Source organism: Apium graveolens, unplaced genomic scaffold (genome assembly GCF_009905375.1).
Source record: "Apium graveolens cultivar Ventura unplaced genomic scaffold, ASM990537v1 ctg646, whole genome shotgun sequence".
NCBI classification, from domain to species: Eukaryota; Viridiplantae; Streptophyta; class Magnoliopsida; order Apiales; family Apiaceae; genus Apium; species Apium graveolens.
The window spans coordinates 20,513-48,294 of record NW_027419499.1 but is presented as its reverse complement, the minus strand read 5'-3'; the positions used below and the strand labels follow the sequence as shown (position 1 = coordinate 48,294).

The following is a 27,782-nucleotide window of genomic DNA, read 5'->3' as shown; positions in this document are numbered from 1 at the left end:
GATTGGGGATATGATGGGAGGGCCACTAGTAAATAAACTGCGGCTGTGAGAGCAGCATTTCGACGAGAAGTTTCAGTTTGGCACCAGCTTGACCATCCAAATGTTACAAAAGTATACATATTTCACATACATTGATTGCCTTTTCTACTTACTAAAAAATATTTGTTTTAACTACATATATGTATTGGTCCCTTCAAATTTTCACGATGATCCAGCAATTTTTCTGACAGCGTCTTTTTTGTGATATTCTGAATCTTATACCATTTATTTGAAGTTTCCAATTTGATGTTCACCCGAAGGCTTGACTGCAGTTTGTTGGTGCATCGGTGGGGACTTCAAATATCATGGTCCAGCTTGCCTTGGATTTAGCTAGAGGGTGAGTTTTTGTTCAATGTTTATATATAAAACTTGATAGTAGCGATCCATAATTGATATTTGTCTTCACTCTGCAGTTTGAACTATTTACACTCAAACAAGATTGTACACCGGGATGTGAAAGCTGAATATATGCTACTGGATGCCCGGGGAAATCTAAAAATAGCTGATTTTGGACTTGCTCGATTTGAAGCTCTGAATTGGGAAGATATAACTGGTGAAACTGGAACATTTGTGTACATGGCACCAGAGGTAACAATGCATACCTGACATGGTTTCTTCATTTTTCTCTTTTTTTCATACCACTACCGTCTGCACTGCAAAATATAAATTTGAGGACTCAACAATATGAGACCAGACTACACAGTTACCTACAAACAACATTGACAGTGCCGATACCTGCATTGTTTATTATCTTCTTTTCCAAATGATGCCATCTTGTTTCTTGTTTATCCCTTTTATATGTTGAAACTGATTTGTATTCCTTCACCATCTAATACACATCCAAAGACCAGACATTATTTAACCCTACTTAACTCTCAACTTATCTAACTCTTAGTGAGCTGAAATTATTTTTATGAGACCAGGGTTTTTGACTACATACATTCACAGCCTGAAATTAATGAGAAAATGAGAGCCATACTTGTAGACTGGTTGATTGAAGTTCACAACAAATTTGATCTGATGCCAGAGACTCTTTACCTCACAATCAACATAATTGATCGCTATCTAGCAATGAAGACAGTGGCAAGGAACTGCAGGGCATTAGTTAAATGTTTACAGCCTCAAAGTATGAAGATATATGGTCCCCTGAAGGGAATGATTTTACCAAAATTTCAGACAATGCTTACACTGATCAACAAGTGCTAGTTATTGACAAGAAAATTGTGGGTGGGCAGGAATGAAACTTAGCTGTCCCTACTCCTTATGAGCGTATGTATGCAAATTAGTAATTGTGTACCTTAATGAGCATGTTTAAAAATAGATTTTAAGTTATAGTTGTAATTCTTGTAGAGAACCTTTGTATTATAAATTTAATTTCAATTGTGAAATAACAATTGAATTATTAGAATATCATTTTATTTTAAAATTGATTTATTTTAAACAATGAGATTAATTTTGTAAACAGTTGTGTAAAATCTACTTAAAAAATGATGAAAACCGTTGTATGTTTCACTACACATATTTTTTTAAAAAAAAACTGTTGTCTTTTGATATTCTTTGCAATGATTTAAATTTTTTATACCATTGTCTTTTAAACAAAAAACATTAATGACAATGGTTTTAACTAGTTAAGAAAAATTTATAAACTGTTGTTTATGAAAATATCGAATAAGTTAACAATAATGGTTTTTCTAACAAAACCATTGTTGTTAAGTTAGATAGACAACAGTTGAATAAAAAAAACGGTTGTTTAAAAAAGTTCCAACAATGGTTTGTTTAGAATAACTGTTGTGTCTGCCATGTTAACACAAGTATTCTAACATGTTGTTTAATCTCTCTTTTTACAAGCGTAAAAACAACCATTGTCTGATGTTCAATCACACGAGTGTTGGATAGACAACGGAAAACATACTTGTCACACAACGGCAAAAAACAGTTGTATGATTGCAAATATGTTGTAGTGCCACTTTTGTCTCTTGGCATCCATGTGTCAACATGGACTACGATGTGTTAACATTCGCTTTTACAAAAAATTCGATCACTTAACCGTTTTACCTCTTGGCATCCCAGTGTCAGCAGGGACTAGGATATGTTAATGGTCGATTTTTTGACAAAAAATGATTTTAAGTGACCAATTATTTCGGTCAAAAATGAACATTTTTCTTGTAGTTTTAGTAGATGATGTATTTTGAAATTATGGACTCCCATACTTTTTTATTAACTTGCTTGTTTTATATGGATTTTGAAATTAACTTTATATTTTAACACCTATTTGCGAGACACTGGTAATAAAACTTCAAAAGAAAATAATGTTTTCATTCATATGATTTTAAGTTGATGGTTACATGAATCATTATGTCGTCCATATTGGAATATAATAAAAATGAAAATTAAACAATAATCAATCTAATTTAATACAGACGCAAAGTCCAACATCAACAAAGTAAATTTAAGAGGCGACATTTCAACTTGGAGTCCAGGTTTCCTATCAGTATCTCTTATCCACCAATGCAACATCAAGACCACATTCGATTATTCGTACCATTAACAATATTTTTCTGATTAAGGCATGAGATTTCATGTTCTGGAAACTCAAATGCATTCCAATATTCAGCATCAAAACTACTTTCTTCTTGCAATGCAGTTCTAGATTCTCCAGATCCAGTTGTATTCCCGGTATTTTCATTACTAAGCATAGCTCTACCACTTGCATCATGCTGCACCGGAGGCAGTGTCGCCAGACCTAACCGGCGAGGGAGTTTCAAAGGCAAAGTTGGAGGAGATACAAGCTGAATTATTTCATTAAAATGGGCATCTCCGGTCAATGTTCTTGTACTTGCATTAATAAAGCCATCATTGGTGGAATTCAGATCACTTCCATTAATGAAGCCATCATTGGTCGAATTCTGAAGGCTTGTCATTGATTGTACATTTGAGATAGAAAATGGTTCAGTTGGTGGCCAAAATCAAGGAGAAGGCCAAGTGTATTGCATAATACGAACAATTTTTGTCTGTCCATAAAATCTCCCGGTCATGTCTAGTCCGTTTCCTACTGAAGTATAATGTGACAGTACAATCAGATCAGGTGTTGGTAGAGACAAAAAAAGAGGAGCAGGAGCTAATTGTTTCATACCTTGATAATTGGTCAGTTGGCCTTGGGTCGTCGCTGCAGGTGATGAAATTATCCCGCTATAAGCCAGATCATTTATGTTTCCCCCACTTGCGGGTTGGTGTACTGATGACCACTGTGGGACCATAGGAGGTGCCTGATCTGGATATGGAGCTTGAATTGGGTTTGAAAACGGAGCAGTTGGTTGCATAGATGAAGAAGAAGGCAGAGTGTGTTGCATCACACCACCAATATTTGTATGTCCATAAACTCCACTCCAATTGAATCTGTCTCCTGTTAAATTATTAGGCACCATGACAAGCGGATTAGGTGTTTTCAGCGCCAGGGGAATCAGAGCTGCTTGTATCGTACCTCCAAGATTCATCTCTCGTCGATGGCCTTCCGCAGGTGATGGAAAATTTCTACCAACGACAAGAGCATTAATGTTTATGCCACTTTCCCCTCTTCCACTCATATGGAGATTGTTTGCTGCTACTTTATAACGGGGCATACCATGCTGATGAGGTGTTTGCAGACTTAAAGAATGAGAAGGGGCTAATTGTGTCATACCTCTGTCATTCGTCAGTTGGAAACGGGCCGGTACGGACTCTCTACCAACAGCCAGACCATCCCCATTTCGGCCACTTGCTGCTTCTCGTGGCATCTGAAGGAATGAAGAACCAGCCTGGGCCCGATTAGGTCCTTGTTGCTCCTTCCGTTTAAGCCTCTTAACATGCTTCTGAAGTTCCTCTTTCCTATTATCAGCAAAATCACTCAACTTTTTCCGCTGTTCTGCATCAAGATCCTCAATCCTTATTTTCCCATCATAGATTGATGTTATCTGAGCTTATAAGATTCTTCTGTTATTCCTCTCTTTAAGTCGTTCAGCTTTGTTCTTCAATCTCTTACATTTTTGGGTTAAGAGGCTCTTGGTATTGTGTGAACGTGATATTCTTTCGACTTCTGGTCTATCGAGAAATTTGTTTAGTGTAGCTTTTACTTCTTCTTTTGACGGCCAAACGGTTGGCTCATTATCCTCACAGTTAAACACGACTACTGTGATGGAACACCTGCTAATTTCTTAAAAATTTACACTGCAATTCCTGAAAGAAAATTCTGCATTATATTAAAACTGCTTCACACTAGAAACATGGATGACTATACATGCTACAAATATTAACTGACACCTAGAAAGAAACTACCTGAAACTGCCTATCCACAACATCAATAAACTGCCCACTTGGACTACATAACTGAATTTATAAACTGACTTTATAACTGAGCCTAACTGCTAAACATTCTAATTGCTGAACATTCAAATACAAATAACAGAGGTACTAGTTCTTCCAGCTGATAATTAAACACACAACTTTGAATCAAGTTCCAACACTCCCCCTTGATTCAAAATCACAAACACCAAGACGTGAACGAAAGTAGTAATGTTTATCCTGTGAAAGTGCTTTCGTTAAAATGTCAGCTACCTGTTCATTGGTATTACAGTACTGTAAACCAATTTGTTCACTTGCAACCAATTCATGAATAAAATGCACCCGCATATCAATATGTTTAGTCCTGCCATGGTATGCTCGGTTTTTTGTCATTGCAATTGTAGCCATATTGTCACAGAACAATTTTGTTGCATTCCTTAGCTCAAGCTTCACATCTGCAAGGATTCGCCTTAACTAAATTGCCTGACATGATGCTGCTGTTGCAGCTACATACTCAGCTTCAGAGGAAGATAAAGCACCAGTGGCCTGCTTCTTTGAACTCCAACATATGGTTGATGATCCAAGACTGAAAGTATACCCAGATGTACTTTTCCTGTCATCCAAACATCCTGCCCAATCGCTATCTGTATACCCTACCAAATCAGGTTTTGTGTCACATTTATACCATAATCCCATGCCTGTTGTCCCAGCTACATACCTGAGAATCCTTTTTCCGGCTCCAAGATGATGTTTAGTAGGCTTATGCATGAACCTTGAAACGAAACTAACTGAAAACACAATGTCTAGTCTGGTATTAGTTAAATACATTAATCCCCCCACCAGACTCCTAAAGTAGCTCTCATTGACTGATTCTGTATCATCATCAATAAATAATTTATCATTTGTGTTCATAGGAGTGCCTACAGTTTTACAATTCAGCATATTGAAACGTTTAAGAAGGTCAGTAGCATACTTCCTCTGAGATACAAAAATACCATCCTTAGCTTGTTTTACATCAAGACCCAAAAAATAGTGCAATAGCCCAAGACCAGTCATTTCAAACTCACTCTTCATGCTATCTTTAAATTCATCAATAAGTCTCGAAGATGAACCCATGTAAATAATATCATCAACATAGAGGCATATAATTAGGACTTCATTACCTCTTCTCTTTACGTAAAGATTTGGTTCATTCACACTTCTCGTGCATCCACTATTTATAAAATAAGAATCAATCTTACTATACCAAGCTCGTGGAGCCTGTTTTAAGCCGTAGAGTACTTTTCGAAGCCTATACACCTTTGTTTCTTTTCCTTTCATAATAAAGCCTTCTGGTTTGGCTACATATACTTCTTCCGGTATTTCTCCATTTAGAAATGCTGATTTGACATCAAATTGGTATACAGGCCATCCTCGTTGTGCTGCTACTGCCAAGATTGTTCTCACAGTGTCAAAACGAGCCACTGGAGAGAATATTTTATCAAAGCCTATACCATATTGTTGAGAGTAGCCCTTTGCTACGAGGCATGCCTTCTATTTCTGTATGCTCCCATCTACATGATATTTTTTCTTGAAAATCCATTTTAAACCAATCAAATTTTTACCATCCGGCAAGTCTACCAATTCCCATGTTGCATTTCTTTGAATTGCTGACATTTCTTCCCTCATTGCACACTTCCATTCTTCCTTTTTGTTAGCCTCGATGAATGACTCTGGATCTGCTACAAATAGTGCATGTGTGGCCTCATACAAATCTTTAATAGTTCTGACTCGCCCTGAAGATGTTTGATCCTCCATTTCATCCTGAATAGTTGTTGAAGAAAATGATTCAGTGCTAAATTGATTTCCATCAGATGCTTCCTTCTAGTCCCATCTTGCATCTTCATTAAACACGACATTTCTGCTAATAATGATTTCCCACTTCCTTGGATCAAAAAGACGATAAGCTTTCGTTTGAGGAGATGAGTAACCAACAAATATACATTTTATCGATTTTCCTTCAAGTTTGCTGCGCTTCTGAGCGTCAATCATTGCATAGGCAATACAACCAAAAAATTTAAGATGACTTGCAGAGGCTTTTTTTTCCTTCAACGCTTCATATGGAGTTCGGTTTAACACATCATTCATTGGTGATTGATTTAAGATGTAGACTGATGTAGCCACTGCTTCACCCCAGAAATGCTGTGGCAGACTCTTTGCATTCATTAAACTTCTGGCCATTTCTACAATGGTACGATTTTTTCATTCAGTAACTCCATTCTGCTCTGGTGTGTAGGGAGCTGTTAACTCCCTTTGCAGGCCATGATTTTCACAGAAGCTTATGAATTCTTGAGAAAGAAACTCTCCCCATATGTCGGTACGTAATGTTTTTATACTCCTGCCACTTTATTTCTCAACAAGCAATTTAAATTTCTTGAAGTGCTCAAAGGTTTCTGACTTGGCTTTTAAGAAAAACACCCAACTCATACAACTAAAGTCATCAATAAATAATAAGAAGTATCGACTCCCCCCATATGTTTCAGTTTTCATGGGACCGCATAAATCAGCATGTACTAGATCAAGACGATGTGATGCTCTCCATGTTTTAATTACATAAAAGGATCTTTTACTTTGTTTTCCAAAATCACAGTTCTCACACAAGTCAATATTTTTTATTCTAGGTAGCCCCGATACCATTTCTTTCTGACTTAGTAGCTTTAGACCTCTTATATTTAAGTGCCCATACCTCAAATGCCATAACTTTGACTCATTATTTTCTTTCACAGATAGAACATATATTTCCATATTAGAAACTAGTAATGGAAAAAGTTTATTTTGAGTCATGACTACCTTTGTTATCACTTGTCTGGATTGTTTTTCTTTAATCACACACATGCAATCATCAAATATAATTGAATATCCAGTATCCATAAGTTGTCCAATACTTAATAAATTCTATGATAAAGCAGGAACATAATAAACATCATGCAAGAGTTTAGTTGTACCATTACACTTGATTGCCACAGTTCCTTTTCCATTGACTTGCATGAGTTTATCATCACCAAGAAGAACATTGATTTTGTGGTTTTCATTCAAATTCTTGAATAGTGACTTCTTGCTTGTCATATGATTTGAACAACCGCTGTCAAGAAACCAAATATCTTCATACCCTCTTTCTTCATCAGTTTTAACCATGAATAATCTTGGCTCTTGTTCTTCTTCAATTTGTTCTTCAACATAACTTGCTTGTCCTTCACGTTTCCAAAACTTTGCTGCAACAAGCCCAAATCTTTTACAGTAATAACACTAAACTGATGATCTCTGTCCTTTTCCACGGCCCCATTTCCCACGATAACTGCTAGTTCCTCGTCCTTTATTTGTTGTTACATTTTCTGCTCTATCAATTTCCTCTCTTACCACATGAAAGGCCTTAACTTCAGTTCTCACCACCATTCTGTTCATCCTTACTTCATGCGTTAGCAAGGATCCCTTCAACTCATCAAATGAGTATACAGACATGTCTTTGGATTCCTCTATTACAGAAATAATAGTATCAAACTTTCTAGGCAAACTCCTCAATACTTTACAGACAATTTTCTTTTCAGTTATTGTTTCTCCAAGTGCCCTCATTTGACTTATTATTGCAGATGTTCTGGACAAAAAATCTTGAATTGATTAGTCATCTTTCATCAACAAGGTTTCGAAATCACGACTTAGAATTTGAACTTTTACTACAATCACTCTTGCTGATCCTTGGAACTCTGTTTGCAATGTTTTCCAAGCTTCTTGTGCAGTTGTTACAAATGCAATTCTTGGAAAAATTGTATCATGCATTGCTTGTTGAATGAAGAACAAAGCCTTTGCATCTTTCCTTTTGTTTTCTTTTAATTTATTCGCATTACTATCAGGATCTGAGTATCCTTCATCAATAATTTCCCACAGATCTTGTGACTTAAACAATATCTTCATTTTTATACTCCAGAAATCATAATTCTCCCCTGCGAACATTGGTATTTTTGGCTGGGGATTATTGTCAGAACCCGAACTATTTGCCATTTATGTCGCCCAGATTGAAGATCCAACCTGGCTCTGATACCATAATGATGGAACACCTGCTAATTTCTTAACAAATTACACTGCAATTGCTGGAAGAAAATTCTGCATTATATTAAAACTTCTTCACACTAGAAACATGGATGGCTATATATGCTACAAATATTAACTGACACCAAGAAAGAAACTACCTGAAACTGCCTATCCACAACATCAATAAACTGTCCACATGGACTACATAACTGAATTAATAAACTGACTTTATAACTAAGCCTAACTGCTAAACATTCTAATTGGTGAACATTCAAATACAAATAACAGAGGTACTAGTTCTTCCAGCTGATAATTAAACATACAACTTTGAATCAACTTCCAACATAGTGCAGCCTCTATACCGCATAAAATGGTAAGCTGGCTTACCTTCTTCAATAGCCCTGCCTTTCATTTTCTCAAGCTTTCTTTTCTCTCTTTCTCATCAGAGATTCTTGCAAAAACAACCTTTCCTCTATGACCCTCTGTGAATAATAATAAGCTATAGTAGATGTGAAGATATTGCAGAAATATTACGTGGAAAAGAACTACACCCCTAGCATCTTATTTATATTAGTTGAAGTCTGCATACTTTCATATTTGCCCAGCACTAGTACAACAAATCTGGCCATTTACGACGGTTTTTTTGAACTGAAATCGTCGTAATTGAGCCATTTACGATGGAAAAAAATCGTCATTTTTGGTCGAGTAGTAAGTTCGTTTTTTCGTCACAAGATAAAATTGTGTCACAAGTGAGGAAGTAGGGGCCCACATACTCAATAAAATAATAAATCTATATACGACGAAATTTATCGTCGTAAGATACCACAATACGATGAACAATAACGTCGTAAGTTATCCCCTCCCAAATTTTTATAAATTTGAAAATACCCCCAAAATTTTAAAAAATTTGAAAATTCCACCTAAATACTAAATTCTACCGAATATAGTCTACATAACCTTGCTAAATTTGACTGAATCTGGAAAAAATATTATAATTAATTCGACCAAAATCGGTCGATTTTAACGAACACCAATCTTAAAAAAACAGGAGAAAATGCTGCTCAACCAATTATGTATAAAATTAACAATTCAAAAACACCATTAAATCACCAATCCTTACATTTACATTGGTGCAAATATATAGTACTAATATTTATCCAATACAGAAACTAGTTATAAGTCATAAGCAAAGCATATCATCACAATGCAGGACCAATAAGTTACAAATAAATTATGTTATCATCCCCCCTCATTTTCTATACAAAATAGTACCAGAACATCACAGCGCCATTCAGTAACAATTAGGCTTAGCAATCGGTCGAGTCGGAGATCAAAACAACACCGTAACGGCATCATTCACACACAAATGAAACGGAACCGCATTCCCCTGTCTCCTCGCATTCATTAACTCCTCACAGTAGTTAAACACACCATTACTAGTCTCCGAAACATAATAAGGCTCCGTAAACAACAATATTAACGCAAATGAATAAAATTGAAAATATCTAGACCACCGGATTTAATGGCTCAAACAATTCAATATTTACTATTAGAATACAGTAAAACCATATCTTTTTCAGCTAGGAATTATATCAAACATCGTGTGCGCGCTTACAGTGTCCAATATCCTCCTACTCTTCTGTAGTACAATATTTACTTGGATATGTAGCTCACAAGACTCTTTGAATCTGCTCCTTGAATGACTGGAATGTATGACATGTTGGCTTGTAAGATGTTGCAAAACCTACCCTTTTTGCTTCAACTTGCAAGTTCCCCAAAATCTGGTGTATCACCGTCAAGAAATCCAGCAAGTTGTGACTCGATCTCGAGCCCAGAGAGTGCATAAACGACACTAGCATTGAAGAGGATTGAGAAAGAGAGAGAGCGGGAGAGAGAGAGAGAGCGGGAATACAAACTAAATTAAAGAGATAGATATAAAGCAGAAACAAAGGTGGAAGACTTGCTTGCAGCGATTTGAATCGATGTGAGGAAGGAGGCGGAACATAAGTTGTGATGGAGGCGGCGGAACAAAGTTTGGTATATAGAAGATTGAATTGTAGGGTTTTGTTTTTTGGTTTACTGGGCTTTACACTTCGGCCTGTGAATTGAGCTTCTAGTTGGGCCTAACTGAGAAAGTTGTTGGCCTGTAAGAACTTGAAAGTAAATAAAATGAATGATGACAATTTTTATTTAGTTTTGAGTCATTAGTTTTTTTGAAAAATCTATATCTATATTTATATTATTATATTAAAAACGGAATAATATAAATTTGGTTGTTAGTCTGATCATCGTAATTATAGTAATATTTAAAATAAAATACTTTGTTAAATAGATTAATATTCATAAAATAATTATAATATGTCTAACGGTTTTCGTTAAAATAAAAATAATACATAAAATTTACTCGAACGGGCTAAACAAATGTATACTATTGATCCTATTTTAAATAAAAATTAAAAAAGTACATATGGTTAGTTAGATTTGAGGAATCGGGCTAAAATAAAATCATAAATATTATTAATCCCGCTAAAGATATTATATTATTGGACCCGACTTTAAAAAAAATACAAATTTGAAAGAAAATTAGTGGGTTCGATATAATGTCCTCAAAGTAAAACAAAATAATACATATTATTCATTCAGTCTAAAATAAAATAATAATCACCCATGCTAAAATAAAATTCAACAAAATAGTAAGTATAATTAGCTCGATTTGGTTGATATAACAGGTCTCAAGCTAACATAATTTTTTACTATTGACACATAAAATTTTATAATTAATTCGAGTTTAAAAATATTAAAATAACACAAATCTGAATATAGTTAGTTGGATTTGGTCAGTTAACAAACTAATGACAATTCAGTTTGACTAGTACAGCTAACTGTTGTTTAATCCTGAATTGGTGTTTCGATTATTTTAAAAATATTTTTCATCAATCCAAGCGTATGGATGTCAATAGATATATATATTAGTGATATGACCAAAGTTACATATCAAAATAATTTTATTTGGTGTGTCATTTTAACAGTCAAGCATGAGTTTAACTTGTACAACTAACTAGTATTTAGTGCTGAATTTGTGTTTCGATTATTTTAAAAAATCATTTTATCGATCCAACCGTATGGATGTCAATAGATATATATATACTAGTGATATAACCAAAATTTCATATCAAATTAAATTTATTTGGTTTGCCTTTTTTAACAGTCAAGCAGCAGTTTGACTAGTACTGCTAACTAGTGCTTCATCCTGAATTGGTGTTTCGATTATTTTAAAAATATTTTTCATCCATCCAACCGTATGGATATCAATAAATATATATATTAGTGATATAACAAAAAATTGATATCAAAATGAATTTATTTGGTTTGCCTTTTTTAACAGTCAAGCATCAGTTTGACTAGTACAGCTAATTAATGTTTAATCCTGAATTGGTGTTTCGATTATTTGAAAAATAATTTGCATCGATCCAACCATATTGATGTCAATAAATATATATATTAGTGATATAACAAAAAATTGATATCAAAATAAATTTATTTGGTTTTCCATTTTTAATAGTCAAACATCAGTTTGAGTAGTAGAGCTTAATAGTGTTTAATCCTGAATTGGTGTTTCGATTATTTTAAAAATATTTTTCAACGATCCAACATTGTGGATGTCAATAGATATATATATTATTGATATAACCAAAGTTAATAAAAATAATTTTATTTGGTTTGTCATTTTAACAGTCAAGCATGAGTTTGACTTTTACAACTAACTATTGTTTAATTCTGAATTTCTGTTTCTATTATTTAAAAAATACTTTTCATCGATCCAACCGTATGGATGCCAATAGATATATATATTAGTGATATAACTAATTTTTCATATCAGAATAAATTTATTTGGTTTGCCTTTTTTAACAGTCAAGCATCAGTTTGAATAGTACAGTTAATTAGTGTTTAATCCTGAATTGGTGTTTTGATTATTTTAAAAATATTTTTCAACAATCCAACCTTATGGATGTCAATAGATATATATATATATATATATATATATATTAATGATATAACCAAAGTTACATATCAAAATAATTTTATTTGGGTTATCATTTTAAAAGTCAAGCATGAGTTTGACTTTTACAACTAACTATTGTTTAATCCTGAATTTGTGTTTCTATTATTTTAAAAATACTTTTCATCGATTCAACCGTATGAATGTCAATAGATATATATGTAAGTGATATAACCAAAATTTCATATCAAAATAAATTTATTTGGTTTGCCTTTTTAAAAGTCAAGCATCAGTTTGACTAGTACAGTTATTTAGTGTTTAGTTCTGAATTTGTATTTCGATTATTTTAAAAATATCTTTTTATCGATCCAACCGTATGGATGATAAGATATATATATATATATATATATATATATATATATATATATTTGTGATATTATAAATATTTAATATTAAATTTTTATATCAAAATATTTAATTTTTTCTGAAATTCTTGAAATGTCACCCAAACAAATAAATGTTGGCATTAATGTGGTTGGATCATGAAATAATATTTTTTAAAAATTGAAATTATAAATAATCATGTGCTAATTTACTACGGAATCCGTCATAAATTATTATCTGCAAAAAATTTGAGACAAGTCAAATTTACCGCCAAAATTTTGGGGAAAAGGTTAAATTTCTCTCTTTGATAACTTACGACGAATTTTAATTTCCGTCGTAAATTGGATGTTCCAATATTTTCCATCACAAATATTTCGTCTTAAATTTAGATGAAATATTTTTTTATTTAATTTCAAGTTAATATTTTAATAAAAATATTTAACTTACGACGAAATGTTCAAATCGTCGCAACTTCAAATGATTTTTATTTTCCAGCCAATTTTTTTGGGAAAAAGTCAAATTTCCCTCTTTGATAACTTACGACAAATTTTAATTTCCGTCGTAAATTTGACGATCCGATTTTTTCCGACGCAAATATTTCGTTATAAATTTAGACAAAATATTTTTTTATTTAATTTCAATTTAAAATTTTAATAAAATAATTAACTTATGACGAAATATTTAAATCGTCACAACTTCAAATAATTTTTATTTTTGTTTAATCGTGTTGTGCATAATTTTATTAATAAAATACTAAAATTACGATGGTTTTGGGTTTCGTCGTAAATAATTACGACGTTTTACTTTTTTCCGTCATAAGTTGGGCGCACAATTTTTTCCGTCGTAAGTTGGTCGTCGTAATTGGCCTATTTTGTTGTAGTGCAGGAATCTGAAAAATTCAAATTTAAAATATATTATCTTAAGTTATCGAATTTCTTTATTCATTTGGCTAGCTAACCATAAAATCTAAAATTTAAAATCAAGAACTTAAAGTATAAAAATATGTGTAGTCATTTAAGCTGAGAATCTTATATGCTTTATATAAAGAAAATAATATCTGGTTTTTTACAAAAAAATCTCCATTAAATATTAGATATTTTTTTTTCTTTTTGATATTACTTGAGTTCTTATACATTATTAATACCAGAAAAATCATAGTTTTATAGTCCCCTGTTAATTCTTCACAAATCAGGTAATTGATCTCATTTTAAAATCAGATTAATTGATATAAATTTATATTACAATTATTAGATATAAAATACTCTTTCGATTAAAATTAAATAATTATATCTATATTAATTTTAAATTACTAACTAATAAAATAAGGATATTAAATAGTATAAATATTAATATTTGTATTAACCCCCAAATTTTTAATAAAGATATCTTAATCTTGTTATTTTATAATTTTATCTTAGGATGGTATTAAGTGGTGAATACCTTAATTTAGTATATACCATCTTATCCCAACAAATTATTTTTCGAGTTTAACTATATATCTCACTATATTAATATATTTCATCTAAAAAGGTGCTCTTCATTTAAATATCATTTTATGTTAATTAGGATGCCTCTAATTTTATTTTATTCTCTTAAATTATATTTATCTTGAATAGGAAGTTGTAACTTTTAATTTAAATTCTGGATAGACTATTATTTTTATATTAATGTTCAACGGTATTTATAATTCGAGTGAGATATTATTAATTATGTCCTTGTAATTATTTTCAACCAAAATATAGATAATAACCCATTAAGGGCCATTTTTTTAATATACTTTAATTATATAATTTACTATTTAGTTTTATTTTTTACTTTAATAGTAATCTCGAGATTATAATACCAATCTCTACAGGAGAGTATAGAGAGGGGAGTAGTTTGTAAGGAGGTTCTAAAGTTTTCCAGACTTTTTTAAGTGCTCAGTCTCGCTCTTTTACACTTTTCAGCAGTTACACTTGAAAATGATGAACTCCCCAAGCTGCAAGAGAAGAGGAAGCGAAAACTCCAGAGTACATGCGACCATAGCTAGATCCTCCATGCCACAAGTACTCACTAAAACTACTTTACACTCTTGTTAAATAATTGGTATAAGAATTATAAATATGAAGATTTGTAATAAGGTTTAGAGAGGGGTAAAGTGACCATATGTGTATCCCTAGATCCGTGGGAGAGTTTTAATAAGATTTTTAAGTAAATCTGTATTGTATCTGAGTTATAATGATAAGACATGTCTTTGATGCACTGAATGATGTGATGACCCGAATCTGTGAAAATGGCGAGTTTGGGGACGTTGAAGAGGTGTTATCAAAGCTATAATTATATTCTTAGGACATGAATCCCTAGAAATATAATACAAGAGAGTAATATGAATAATGCTTATAATATTATGCAATATATATAGCATTTATAAGTGACGTCTGTCTAGGTAGCTAACGAGAGACTATGTGTGAGTTGTCCCTTTAACTTTAGATGATCCTAGTTATATGCTTAGTCGCTAGTGACTATATCGAGCTTGCACCACGCTATAAATTTCTTCGAGAACTGATTAATAGTCAGATCAACATGAGGTGCGTGATCATAGATGGATACAAAGGAAGCTAAAATAATATGGTTCACAATCAAGGCGAAACCATTAAAGAATATCTGGAACGTGATTTCGGCGTATATGATTCATCCATAAGATTTTCTTGAAATCGTACATTTTATTTTAGATATTTTCTTTCCTTACATGCTACGAAGAATTGCGAGCATATAAGTAGTTTTATATTAGAAATCGTTATTTTTGTAACCTCATTCATGACTATTGTGATGGTTCTTATAAATGGCATAGAGATTTTCCTTGTTCGTTCAAAGGTAACCATATTGATTAGAGGGTAACCCACTATACGAACTTTTGGAATTATGATCCTTTCTGGTATCCTTTTTCACCTTAAACATACTTTAATATAACTAAGATGAACAACCCAATACATATCTCGGATAAAGACTATTTGCCTGTGTGACAGAGGTTTGATGGGACACCACAAATTGTTCTTTTACGTGTCATTAGGGTAATAAAGGCCGGCCAATTTATGTACTTTGAGGATTTTCCTAACGATTACGTACCAGATGTTCACTGATCATATTGATCACTCAGTTTTCCTTTTTTGGATTAGTATTTAACTGTAAAAGATTGAAGTGATAAAATTATGGAGTGATGAAACTTCCCTATTGAATGGGAAGCTCAAGAAATCAATTTTGCGCACTAATCATTAGTTAAAATACACCATAACACTAGCTCACCATACATATCTTCAGAGCACATTCTTAGTATCTTATACGTGGTATTGAGATTCCAAGAATTCAGTTGGGAAATATAGGAACCATTGAAGTGAGTTCTTTTAAAGTAAGAAATGAAGTGAAGTTGGATGTATCTAACATATATTACTGATTGACGGAAAGTGATTGTTTCCCATCAGGAAGTGATATAATATATAACCGATCTTTCGATTAAACTATAACAGTTAAAGGATAATTAGTTTAAAAAAAATTAAGATTTGATGTTTAAGGTATTCAATCAGATTTTATACCTTTTGGAGTTCAAAAGAAAGGATTCTACAAATTGGATTCTTTCCACCCTATGCAAAACATTAGCTATGTTATGGATTATTAACCTATTTGGTTGGTGGAAATCTGCATGCTATCAGTTGAGAAGAAAGTACAACGTTAAGATTTTATTATTGAAATTTAAGATAAGAAGGTACGAATATTAAAGCATATGGAGATATACCTATCAAACCTGTTGAGAAACCACTATAGCTTATACATGTTCAGACACCTAATTATATTCTCTACATAACTTGGTTACGACACTTCTCACACTTACACCGTGAGAAACCATGTTTAAACATTTTTTAATTCTGAATACGATAATTGTTTTACTTAGTTATATTTACCCCACCTATTTGATCCTCATGTCGTAAAAAGTTATTGTAAATGTTTTAGAGAGATATTATCGAAGTGATATATTCGAATGACCACCCAAGCTAAACCTGACCAAAATCAAGGTGAAGATATTTTGCATCAGAAACCAAAATAAAAAATAAGATCTCGAACTGAAACCAATGTAGGAGTCCTATAAAAAAATATATCCCTCAATTATATCCTTTGGGAATTAATACCTCTGATACCTGTAAAACATGATTTGGAATATTGCCCTTAAATTAAAAAATATTTTAGATTTTAAAGGACTAGAGATTCCGGATGAATGAAAATTATTGTTCTATTTGTGTTGACTGAAATGAGAATACAATCACTACTACTTAGATAACGAAAAAAGGCAATGTTATCAAAAGGAGTTTGTAACGAAACTAAAAGGATTGAATTTTTAAGAATTGCTTCATCATTACTATACCAATAGAAATAAGGTCAAATACTTTACAAGGGTTTTAATATTTTAGCAGATATTAACTACCCATCTTTGGTTTTGAGAGCGATATTAGAGGCAAGTGGAAAGAATCATATTCCGGTCGAGGATTCAGTTGAAAAGAATAGTAAGTTAAAGAATATTTTTAGGTTAATAAGTAAAATTAAAAATATGAGCAAGAAGCTGTTGGACTCGATAGAAATGAGAGTTTGACGAGGACCAAACCTGAAGTACACAAATAGTTTAACCAAGTCAGAGATGACCATGTTGATAGATAATGAGAAGGTAGAAGGATCAACCAAGATCTATAACTAAATAACTGATCAATAATCTAAATGAGGACAAACTATAATTTATGACATTTGTAAGGAGAAACTTAAAGTCTAGTTACCTATAAGAAGTCCTCCAGATTCAATGTCGACCATATCAGCTGTACTGTGAGACGAATACATGATGGCATCCAAAACCATATGATAGAAACATCAATAAGAATTGTTATTCAACTTGAAAAATACATTATTCTAAATGAGGGAAGAATGAAGATTTTGTCGAAGAACGCATCCTCAAGAAATCGGATAAATGCACGCCCTTTTAATACGATAGTGAGATATACTATATAGGATCGTAATGTCATTTTAACTAAAGTTATCTTAACCTATATGATCGAAGGAATTTCAATTTAATGAGTTTAAATATGCTCCTTAAGAAATTACCACGATTTTCACCACATAGAAAAAGTAGAGTTGTAAAAGATTTGTTAGTGTGTACTATAATTTAATTCAAAATATAATGCAAAATGAATCTCTTCTATATATAATAAGAGAATATGGTGATAATTTCATGAGATTAAAAAAATCATTTTGAAATAACTAATTTACCCTTATACTTTATTTTACCCCTATACTTTAAATTTATATAAAATAAATTGTTGTGAGGAATTGAAACCATGTCGTTACATTCACAAGCACATCATCTTACCACCGCACCACATTGTTACTGAAGTTTTTCATCATACACATAATATGTGAGTGTTGTAAATAGCGACAATTTATAAACATGATTACTAAAATATTTGTAGAGTTAGTTTTGAACAATTAAATTTGAGATATAAAGTTAAGTATAGTATATAAACGAATCATTACCTCATTTATTAAACAATTTTTAATTTGAAAAATATGTCTCATATATTTTTAATATACATTTTTAATAAAAAATAAATTCTACATATAATTATTTTTTATATGTTGAAAATAGATACAATTATATAAATAATATATCCGTGTACTACATATTTAGATAATTTATAATTAGCGTATTTCGATTTATTTCAAATTCAAAATTAGAACTTGACCCATTTTTCAAAAATACTCGAAATTTAACTAAATGATCTCCCTTTAAATACCTATGAAGATCTCAAAGATATTCAAATGAACTTGTGAATGTAACCTTTGGGAGGAATTGAACCCGAATCGTTACATTCACAAGCACATCATCATACCACCGCACCACACTGTTACTGAAATTTTTAATCATACACATAATATGTGAGTGTTGTAAATAGCGACAATTTATAAACACGATTACAAAAATATTTGTATAGTTAGTTTTGAATAATTGAATTTGAGATATAAAGTTCAGTACAGTACATAAATGAATCATTCCCTCATTTGTTAAACAATTTTTAATTTGAAAAATATGTCTCATATATTTTTAATATATGTTTTTAATAAAAAATAAATTCTACATATAAATATGTTTTATATGTTGAAAATAGATACACTTATATAAATAATATATACATGTACTTGTTATTCCTAGTGAACTAACAATGAGATTTACAGAAGGGGGGTTGAATGTAAATATCAAAACTTTTTCTGGTTTTGAGTAGTTTCAAAGGTTGTGTGTTTAAGATAAACAAGTGTGTGAATTGCTTTAAGCTAATACAGACAGATATATATTCAAACACAAAAGTACAGAACACAACAGACCTTAAAAACTTTTCTGGTGGATTTGTTGTTCCACCAGAGATGGTATTTCAGAAAATCTGTGATTCAAGAAGTTGATCACAGCTGCATCCTAGTACAAACTAGATAATTTTTCTCTCAAGATTTTTCTAAACAGTTCTGGAAAAATTCTCTTCTAATTACTAGCTGCTACTTGGTTTATATAACACCAAGTTTACAAGTGAAGACAAAGATAAACAGTACAATAATAAAATAAGTTCTCCACTTGTTTCTTCTCCATTTTACTCCAGTGCATTGTTGACTATTGCCTCTTTATACTAGAGTAGAACGGCTGCTTTTTCTGATGTTCCTGAAATAGGCTACCACATCTCAGTTGTCTCTGTCAACCCATGTGCCTCTGTTTGTAGGTACAACTACCACTTGTCAACTGCTATTTGACAGAACATCCGTTGAAGCCTTCATCCGTTGATGGCTTTATCCGTTGATGTGTTAGCAGTTGAAGCTCTATCCGTTGATGCACTCATCCGTTGAAGGATGTTATCCGTTGAAGCTTTAGAGACATCCGTTGAAGCTTTGTTTCTCATCCGTTGAAGGTCCTTAAGTTATCCGTTGACACCATTTCATTTATACAAAATTACAAGGCATGAAATATTTACAATTGGCCTTCCTATCTGCATATCCTTTAGTAGTCAACATGACTTATAATTTCCCTCAACATTTAAGAATTATATCTCAAATTCAGAGACTGAAATGTGCTACAACACTAGACTTATTTCTAAGTAAAGCTACACCATCAACGGATAGCCAAAGTGGTCTTATCCGTTGAGGCTACAAACACTAGATTTCTACTTAAGTGTTTTGTTAAACATATCATCAAACTAATGCACATATATTCCTAACAATCTCCCCCTATTTATGTCTATAAGAATTATAGACATAAATTCAAGGTTAACTTGATGATAACAAAACACTTAACAAATATATGAACTGAAACTAAGTAGAAATTTAAAAGTGCTGCAAAAGTGTATGTACTAGAAGGTAATTGAAGATTTACAGTGTTTCCAAGGGTTCTCCTCCAGCTTGAGCAAATCATCTTTTTCTTCTTTGATCCCTGGTTGTCTTTCCTAGCCCTTTGTCATTTTCCTCAATTTGGAGTTGGAGTTGTCTGAAGAATTCAGCTTCATCTTCATCACTGATATCCAACTTAGATTGCATTTCTTTGAGAGTTTCATTGCTGGCAATCTTGAGTTGGTCTTCAAGTCTGAAAAATCTTCTGACTCCTTTATCATCTCTGAATTCCATCAACCAATGAGGTGATTTGTGAATTTTAGTTCCCCTTTCTTGAATGAGTAAGGTTCTGGGCAAAGCATTGGGCTCCCTCCAAGTTTTCCTTATGTTGGCAATCTTGTTGAGAATTTCAGTCTTGGCAGTCCTGGTAAAGCCAGAATCCTTTTGTATGGCTGAAAAGACTCTGATCAAGGTAGAGTAGCCTTCATTCAGAATCCTGTAGAGAGGCCATGTTCTTTCCCCAGCTCCTTTGTATTTGAACACCAATCTCTCTGGTAGCTGTCTGTAGGCAGCAATTCCCCTTACATCCTCCAGCTCATCCAGATAGAGTTCAATGTCTGAAATTTCTTTTATGTCACAGATGTGAACATAATCATCTTTAGAAATGGGTGGCTTAGGGTTAGGTTTATGTTTTTGAGTGAATTTCTTAGAGTTTAGAGGAGGTGTAGATTTGGATTTTCTTTTCTGTTTCTTTGGTAGTGGAAGAGTGGTTAAAAAAGTAGGCAAATTGATGGTGTCCCAATCAATAGGTTCCTCTTTTGGGATGATTGGTTCACCATGGATGTTTATAGTGGGATCAGCAACAAAGGGTTCAGGAATGGAAGGTAGAGATTTAGTTTCTTCAGCATTGCCTTCACTCCTTCTATGTGCCTTGGCCTTTCTTCTGTTTCCCTTCTGCCATTCCTCTTTTTCCTCCATACTTTCACCAAATATACTCCCAAAAACCTCATCTAAGTTTGCAATCTTGTCTTCACCCCTGACTTCAATTCCTTTCTCATTTCCAACTAGACTTGACTTTAGCTTTTGTTCAAGCTTTGCTTGTGCTCTTCTGTCAGCCTTGAGTTTTTCAGCTTCTTTCTTTAACCTTTTGGTTTCTTCCTTCTTGGCTATTGAGAATTTGGGATGTCCTTGCATCACACAAATGCTCTTTCCCTCTCTAAAAATAATAGCCATGTTTCTCCTTACTGCCTCATCCATGGTCTCCTTGTGTTTCATGATGCTAGTACCCAGAACTTTGTCTTTATCAGGCTTTGGAAGAGGAAAGTCCACCTCTTTCATCTGAGCAAAGTCTAGAGGGTTCTTTGTGGAGTCCTTGCTGGATCTAGTGTTGGGCTTGAGAACCATAGGTTTTAGATTCTTGAAAGAAGTCTCTCCAACCTTATTTCTCCTTTCTGGCTTGTGCTCCATATTGATTGGTTCAACCTTTGTGCTATGTTTCACAGATATTGATTTATCTTGTGTAGAGCCAAACAACTGTTGCACCCTTTCATCAATTCTCCTCCTTTGCTTTTTCACATGAATTTCAGCTGCTGCTAGGTGGATTAAATCAATTCCATCAGGCTTTCCTTTGATTTGAATGATTGGAGAAGTAGTGATGGCAGGAACTAGCACTTTAGATATTTGGATTTTTGTAGATGGCTCTCCTTCCCCTTCCCTTTTACTCTCCCCCTTTTTGTTATCATCAAGGAGAGGGGTCAAGCCCTGTGCTTTTGCCAGCTGCATAAGTAGATTAGTTTGAGATTGTTGGTTGTGAAGAATGGTGGCCACAGAATCTTCAATAACTTGAACTCTGTCTTCCAATTTGGCCAGCCTCTTTTCAGTATGTGATTCCTTTTTCAATCTCAAAAAAATGTCCTGCATTGTACTATAGGGCATGACTGAATCCAATTTTTCAGAATTGTAGGATTTCAAGTCAGCAATATCCTTTCTGAGTTCATTCACACTCAGATTCTGACTTACTTGCTGCAACTTCATGAGATGCAGTGAGTCCAAGTGAGCTGTAAGGATAGCCTTTGTACCAGCATGAGAAGTATTCTGAATGGCCTGTTGGATAGTATTGATTTGTTTGACTAAGGAGACATTGAATTGCCCTGGTGTAGACTCCTTTGTTAAGACCCATTCAGGTAGATTTGGAATAGAACTAGGGCCTTCATCTCCCCCTAAGTTCATGCTTCCATCAGAAGAAACAAAGTCATCATCATCAGAATTTACTCCAAATTCTTCAAATGACTCACCGGCTGTTGAAGGCATCTTTTTAATAGCAGCTTTGTCCCTTCGAAGAGATGATGTTGTATGTACTAGATGTAGTGTCTTTTCTGCCTCCACATTGCCCTGTGCAGCCAATAATTGATAGGCTGAAACAGGATGAGTAAAAGTGTCAGCATCCAAGGAAATGTTATCAATTACAGCTTTGTAATGTTGCTGAAATTATCTTTCCTTTTCAGCATCATTCACAATCATTGACTCACTAGCAATGGATGGATCCATCCTTATATCTGCTGTACCTGCCTTTCTCTCATTTTCTCTATGTTCTTGCATCAGGGGCTCCCCCTGGCTCACACAACTCACTCCCTCACCTTCACATACTAAGGTGGTACTCCTCTCACTTACTTTTGCCATGCTGGAAGAAATAGCATGCATATTTGAGCTCTCAATCTCTCCTTTTGCCTGGGAGCAACCCAGCCTCTCACTCAAATTGTCTCTCCCTTCCCTCAGTCCTAGAAGTGATTGTACAGTTATCAAGTCTTCTACACTTGGAATTGTTTCAGTTATTTGTGTAGAGACTATCAACGGATGAGGAATAGCCGTTGAAGGTGAAACTGATGGTATCAATGGATAACTGCTGTTAAGCTTATCCGTTGAAGAACAACCACTTGTCAACGGATAAGTGATATCCGTTGAAGAAGGAAAAGAAGTAGAAATTGAAAGTGATATAACTGTTGAATCTGTGTAGATTGATATGAGTTTTGGTGACACAGATCCTTCAATTACATCTGATAGAATTTGCGGGTGATCCAACAAATCATCTAAAAGATGATGATCACCTGTATTTGAGTGGGGCTCCTCCCTGAGTTGTAAAGAGGGAGAATCAGGAATTGATGGGAATAACATATCCACATCTAGAGATGGTGAAGAAGTGTGTGGTGATTGATGTGTGTTAATTGTGAGAGAATGGGGCTGTGACTCCACATTTGTTGGAGCCACATCAAACTGAGTTTGAGAAGGCATAGATACAGATGGATGTATCTGTGCAGTGTGTGCACCCTGTGTAGAAGATTGGGTTCTAGCTCTCTTTCTTCTAATAAAGGCTTTTGTTGGTGAGTGTTTGGCTTTAGTGTCCCTCCCTCGTTTATATGTTCCTGGTTGGGAACTATTTTCAATAGTTACATCCTTTTGGGAGGATGCAGCTAGGGATATGCTAGTAACCTTTTCAACCACCACAGCTTTTTGAGAAACTGTGGCTTGGCTAGCTTGGGAAGCACTTTTCTCTCCTTCCTTATCCTGGGGGTTTTGTTGATGTTCACCCCTCCCCTCACCACTCACACCCTGTTCACTCCCCTCAGGGTTAATGGTAGGTGTTACAACTGTTGTCTTTTAAAAAACAACAGAGGTGGTTTTCTTTGTCTTTGATTTTGAAAGTTTAGTTTTGGTGACCTTGGTAGGAATCTGTTGGGGCATTGTCACATATTCCATGGCCACACTAGATGATAAAGAAATAGAGGGGTTGGAAGAAGTAGGAGTTGTAGAAGCAATTACCTCACCTACCTGAGGTGCATTCATGATTGGTAAATATACCAATGGCACACTGCTGTTGAGATCCATTCTCAATAAATCTGCAAGAACTCTTTTCCCTTGTGCCCAGCACTTGAGTTTATTATTCTCATTTGTAATGACCAAACCTTCAGCAACATGGTTAGCCAATAACATAAAGAATCTAGCATAATAGATGTTACTAGGTCTATTAGCTTTGTTACCTAATCTAGTACCCAATTCTAGCATAACATAGTTGCTAAAATTAAAATACCTATCAGAAACAAGCATATAGAGCATATTAACAAGAGATGAAGTTATGGCATCAAAATTGCTAATTTTCCCAGAGAAAACCTTGATAAAGGCATCCCCAAGAAAACTCCATTCTTTCCTAAGGCCTTTTCTTTTAATACTCCCTAAACTAGCAGAGTTAAGAGAATAACCTATGGAATCTAACATGCTGGATACATCATTATCAGTGTGTGGTGTCATGGCATTGTTCTCAGGTAATTTAAAACATGCTAGTAAGTCATCACAGTTAACACAGTGATTTTTACCTTTGAGAGTGAAGGAGATAGTCATATCTATGGAGTTGAACTCAGCAGTTGTCCAAATCTCCTCAACTACTTCACAGTAAATCGTTGGGGCTTCCAGCATTGCATAGCTAAGTTTACAGTTTTTGATGAAGTCCATCATTTTGTGATAATCTGAGTGGGCTTCATTCTTTTCTACCAAAGCTATGAAATTGTTCTTCTCATAGATGAACCCAGATTGAGACATAATCTTTACTACTAGTGCCATTGTTGTGAGTAGAAATTGCAGAGAATAACTTGAAGGTTTTGCAGAGAGAAAATGGTAAAGGCTTTGAAATTTCAAGAAAGCGTAAAGTAAAAATGAAAAATCAGAAGGGCTTATATACTTTCTCAAATTAAAAAGCATAAATAAGAGATTAAACAATAAATATGTGTTAGTGAATTTCAGCCGTTTAAGAATAAACTGTAAGTATTCTAAAAACTACCTTTAAAACAAATACATACAGCTGTATGTATTAGTATCAACGGTTAAGAAAATAGAATCAACGGCTGTGAAACACTTGAATCGACTGATGTGATATTTCAACGGATAAGGTAAACTGTCATCCGTTGAAGAGCACTTCAGTTTTATCCGTTGACGAATAAAAATTCCAGAAATGTATATGACTTTCAACGGATAATGAACATCCGTTGACAGAACAATTTTGACTTTCAACGGATAGGGAATATCCGTTGATGGAATAATCTGTGTTAAAAATCAAATTTGTTCTTGCAGCTAATACATTTCAGGCTTCAATTCAAATTGCAATAAGGACATGAATTTTAAGAGTAATTAAGCATACCTAGCTCACTTACCAATCTTGTGAATGTTGATTCATCAAGTGGCTTGGTAAATATGTCTGCAATTTGTTGTTCACTTGGAATAAAATGAAGTTCCACTGTACCTTTCATCACATGTTCCCTAATGAAGTGGTACTTGATATCAATGTGCTTGGTCCTTGAGTGCTACACAGGATTCTCTATTATGGCTATGGCACTTGTGTTGTCATAAAAAATAGGAATTCTATCAACATGTAGTCCATAATCCAGGAGTTGATTCCTCATCCATAACACTTGAGAGCAGCAACTTCCAGCAGCAATGTATTCAGCCTCAGCTGTAGAAGTAGAGACTGAATTTTGCTTTTTGCTAAACCATGATACAAGCTTGTTTCCCAGGAATTGGCAGGAGCCTGTTGTACTTTTCCTGTCTATTTTGCAACCTGCATAGTCTGCATCTGAGTAGCCAATTAGATCAAAACCAGACTCTCTAGGATACCAAATTCCTAGATTTGGAGTCCCCTTGAGATATTTGAATATTCTTTTAATAGCTACTAAGTGAGATTCTTTAGGGTCAGCTTGAAATCTAGCACAGAGACATGTAGAAAACATTATATCTGGTCTACTGGCAGTTAAATATAAAAGTGAACCAACCATGCCTCTATAACTTGTAATGTCCACAGACCTTTCAGTCTTATTTAATTCAAGTTTGGTGGCAGTGGCCATGGGAGTTCTTGCAGGTGAGCATTCTATTAAGTCAAACTTCTTTAAGAGATCATAAATATATTTAGTTTGACTAATGAAAATTCCATTACTAACTTGTTTAACTTGTAAACCAAGAAAATAGGTTAGTTCTCCCATCAGGCTCGTTTCATAATTACTTTGCATTAGCTTAGCAAACTTTTTACAAAGCTTATCATCTGTAGATCCAAATATTATGTCATCTACATAAATTTGTACAAGTATCTTAGAGCCATTAACATTTCTAAAGAAGAGAGTTTTGTCAACAGTACCTCTTGTGAAATGATTATCTAGAAGGAATTTTGACAAAGTCTCATACCAGGCTCTAGGTGCTTGCTTTAGTCCATAGAGTGCTTTTAACAGATAATACACATGGTCTGGAAAATTTTGATCTTCAAAACCTGGAGGTTGGCTTACATAAACTTCTTCCTCCAATTCCCCATTTAGAAATGCACTCTTGATATCCATTTGATAGACTTTGAAATTGGCATGGGCTGCATAGGCTAGAAAAATTCTGATGGCTTCAAGTCTTGCAACAGGAGCATATGTCTCATCAAAATCTATTCCCTCTTGTTGAGAATAGCCTTTAGCAACCAATCTGGCTTTATTCCTTATGACAATGCCATTTTCATCCATCTTGTTTCTGAATACCCATTTTGTGTCAATAGGACTCTTGTTCTTTGGTTTGGGTACCAGCTTCCAAACTTTGTTTCTCTCAAATTGGTTCAGCTCTTCCTGCATAACTAATATCCAATCTGGATCCATTAGAGCTTCTTCCACTTTCTTAGGTTCCTCCTGAGATAGAAAACTACTATACAGACATTCATCTTGAGTAGCTTTTCTTGTTTGCACTTTAGATGATGCATCACCAATGATCAGTTCAAAGGGATGATTCTTGGTCCATTTCCTTTGAGGTGGAAGAGATACTCTAGATGAGGTGGCCTCAGTATTGTCATGATATGAGACGGAGTGTTGATTAGTTGAAACTCCCCCTGAGTTGTTGTCAACTGATGATGTAAATCGATTATCCGTTGATGAACTATGATCAACGGATGCTTCATTTTGTACTTCAACGGATGATGCACTATGTCTTTCAACGGATACTGCATTGCCTCTATCAACGGATGCAGAATTTTGTGCATTATCCAAGGGCATGTTTTGAATCCCTTTTGAAGTGTCATCTCCATCAGTCTCTTCTTCACTATCATCACAATATATCTCAAAGTTGTCAAATTTGAGTCTCTCATGGTGTCCCTCATCTGTTAGTCCATCAATCTTTTTATCATCAAACACAACATGCACAGATTCCATAACAATGTTGGTTCTTAGATTGTAGACCCTATAAGATTTTCCAGCTGAGTAACCAACAAATATCCCTTCATCAGCCTTTGCATCAAACTTCCCTTTATGGTCAGATTGATTCCTCAGTATAAAGCATTTACATCCAAAGACATGAAGAAAGTTTAGAGTTGGTTTTCTTCTCTTGAACAACTGATAAGGAGTCATGCCTTTAGCTTGATTGATCAAAGAAATATTCTGAGTGTAGCAGGCACAATTAACAGCTTCAGCCCAGAAATATGTTGGTAACTTTGATTCTTCAAGCATTGTTCTGGTAGCCTCAATTAAAGATCTGTTCTTTCTTTCAACTACCCCATTTTGCTGAGGTGTTCTTGGAGCTGAGAACTCATGCATGATTCCAT

The 27,782-nt window shown here is 33.9% G+C and overlaps 1 protein-coding gene across 1 annotated transcript; it reads right to left on the bottom strand.

Annotated features, from left to right (window-relative positions):
• Positions 1-2,433: 2,433 nt before the first annotated feature.
• Positions 2,434-4,162, bottom strand: LOC141703299 (uncharacterized). The gene is made up of 2 exons (XM_074506854.1): positions 3,173-4,162; positions 2,434-3,091 (listed from the first exon to the last, which is right to left on the bottom strand). Exons 1-2 carry the CDS (start codon positions 3,810-3,812, stop codon positions 3,006-3,008), a joined length of 726 nt encoding a protein of 241 aa, XP_074362955.1. The 5' UTR covers positions 3,813-4,162; the 3' UTR covers positions 2,434-3,005.
• Between the last annotated feature and the right edge of the window lie 23,620 nt (positions 4,163-27,782).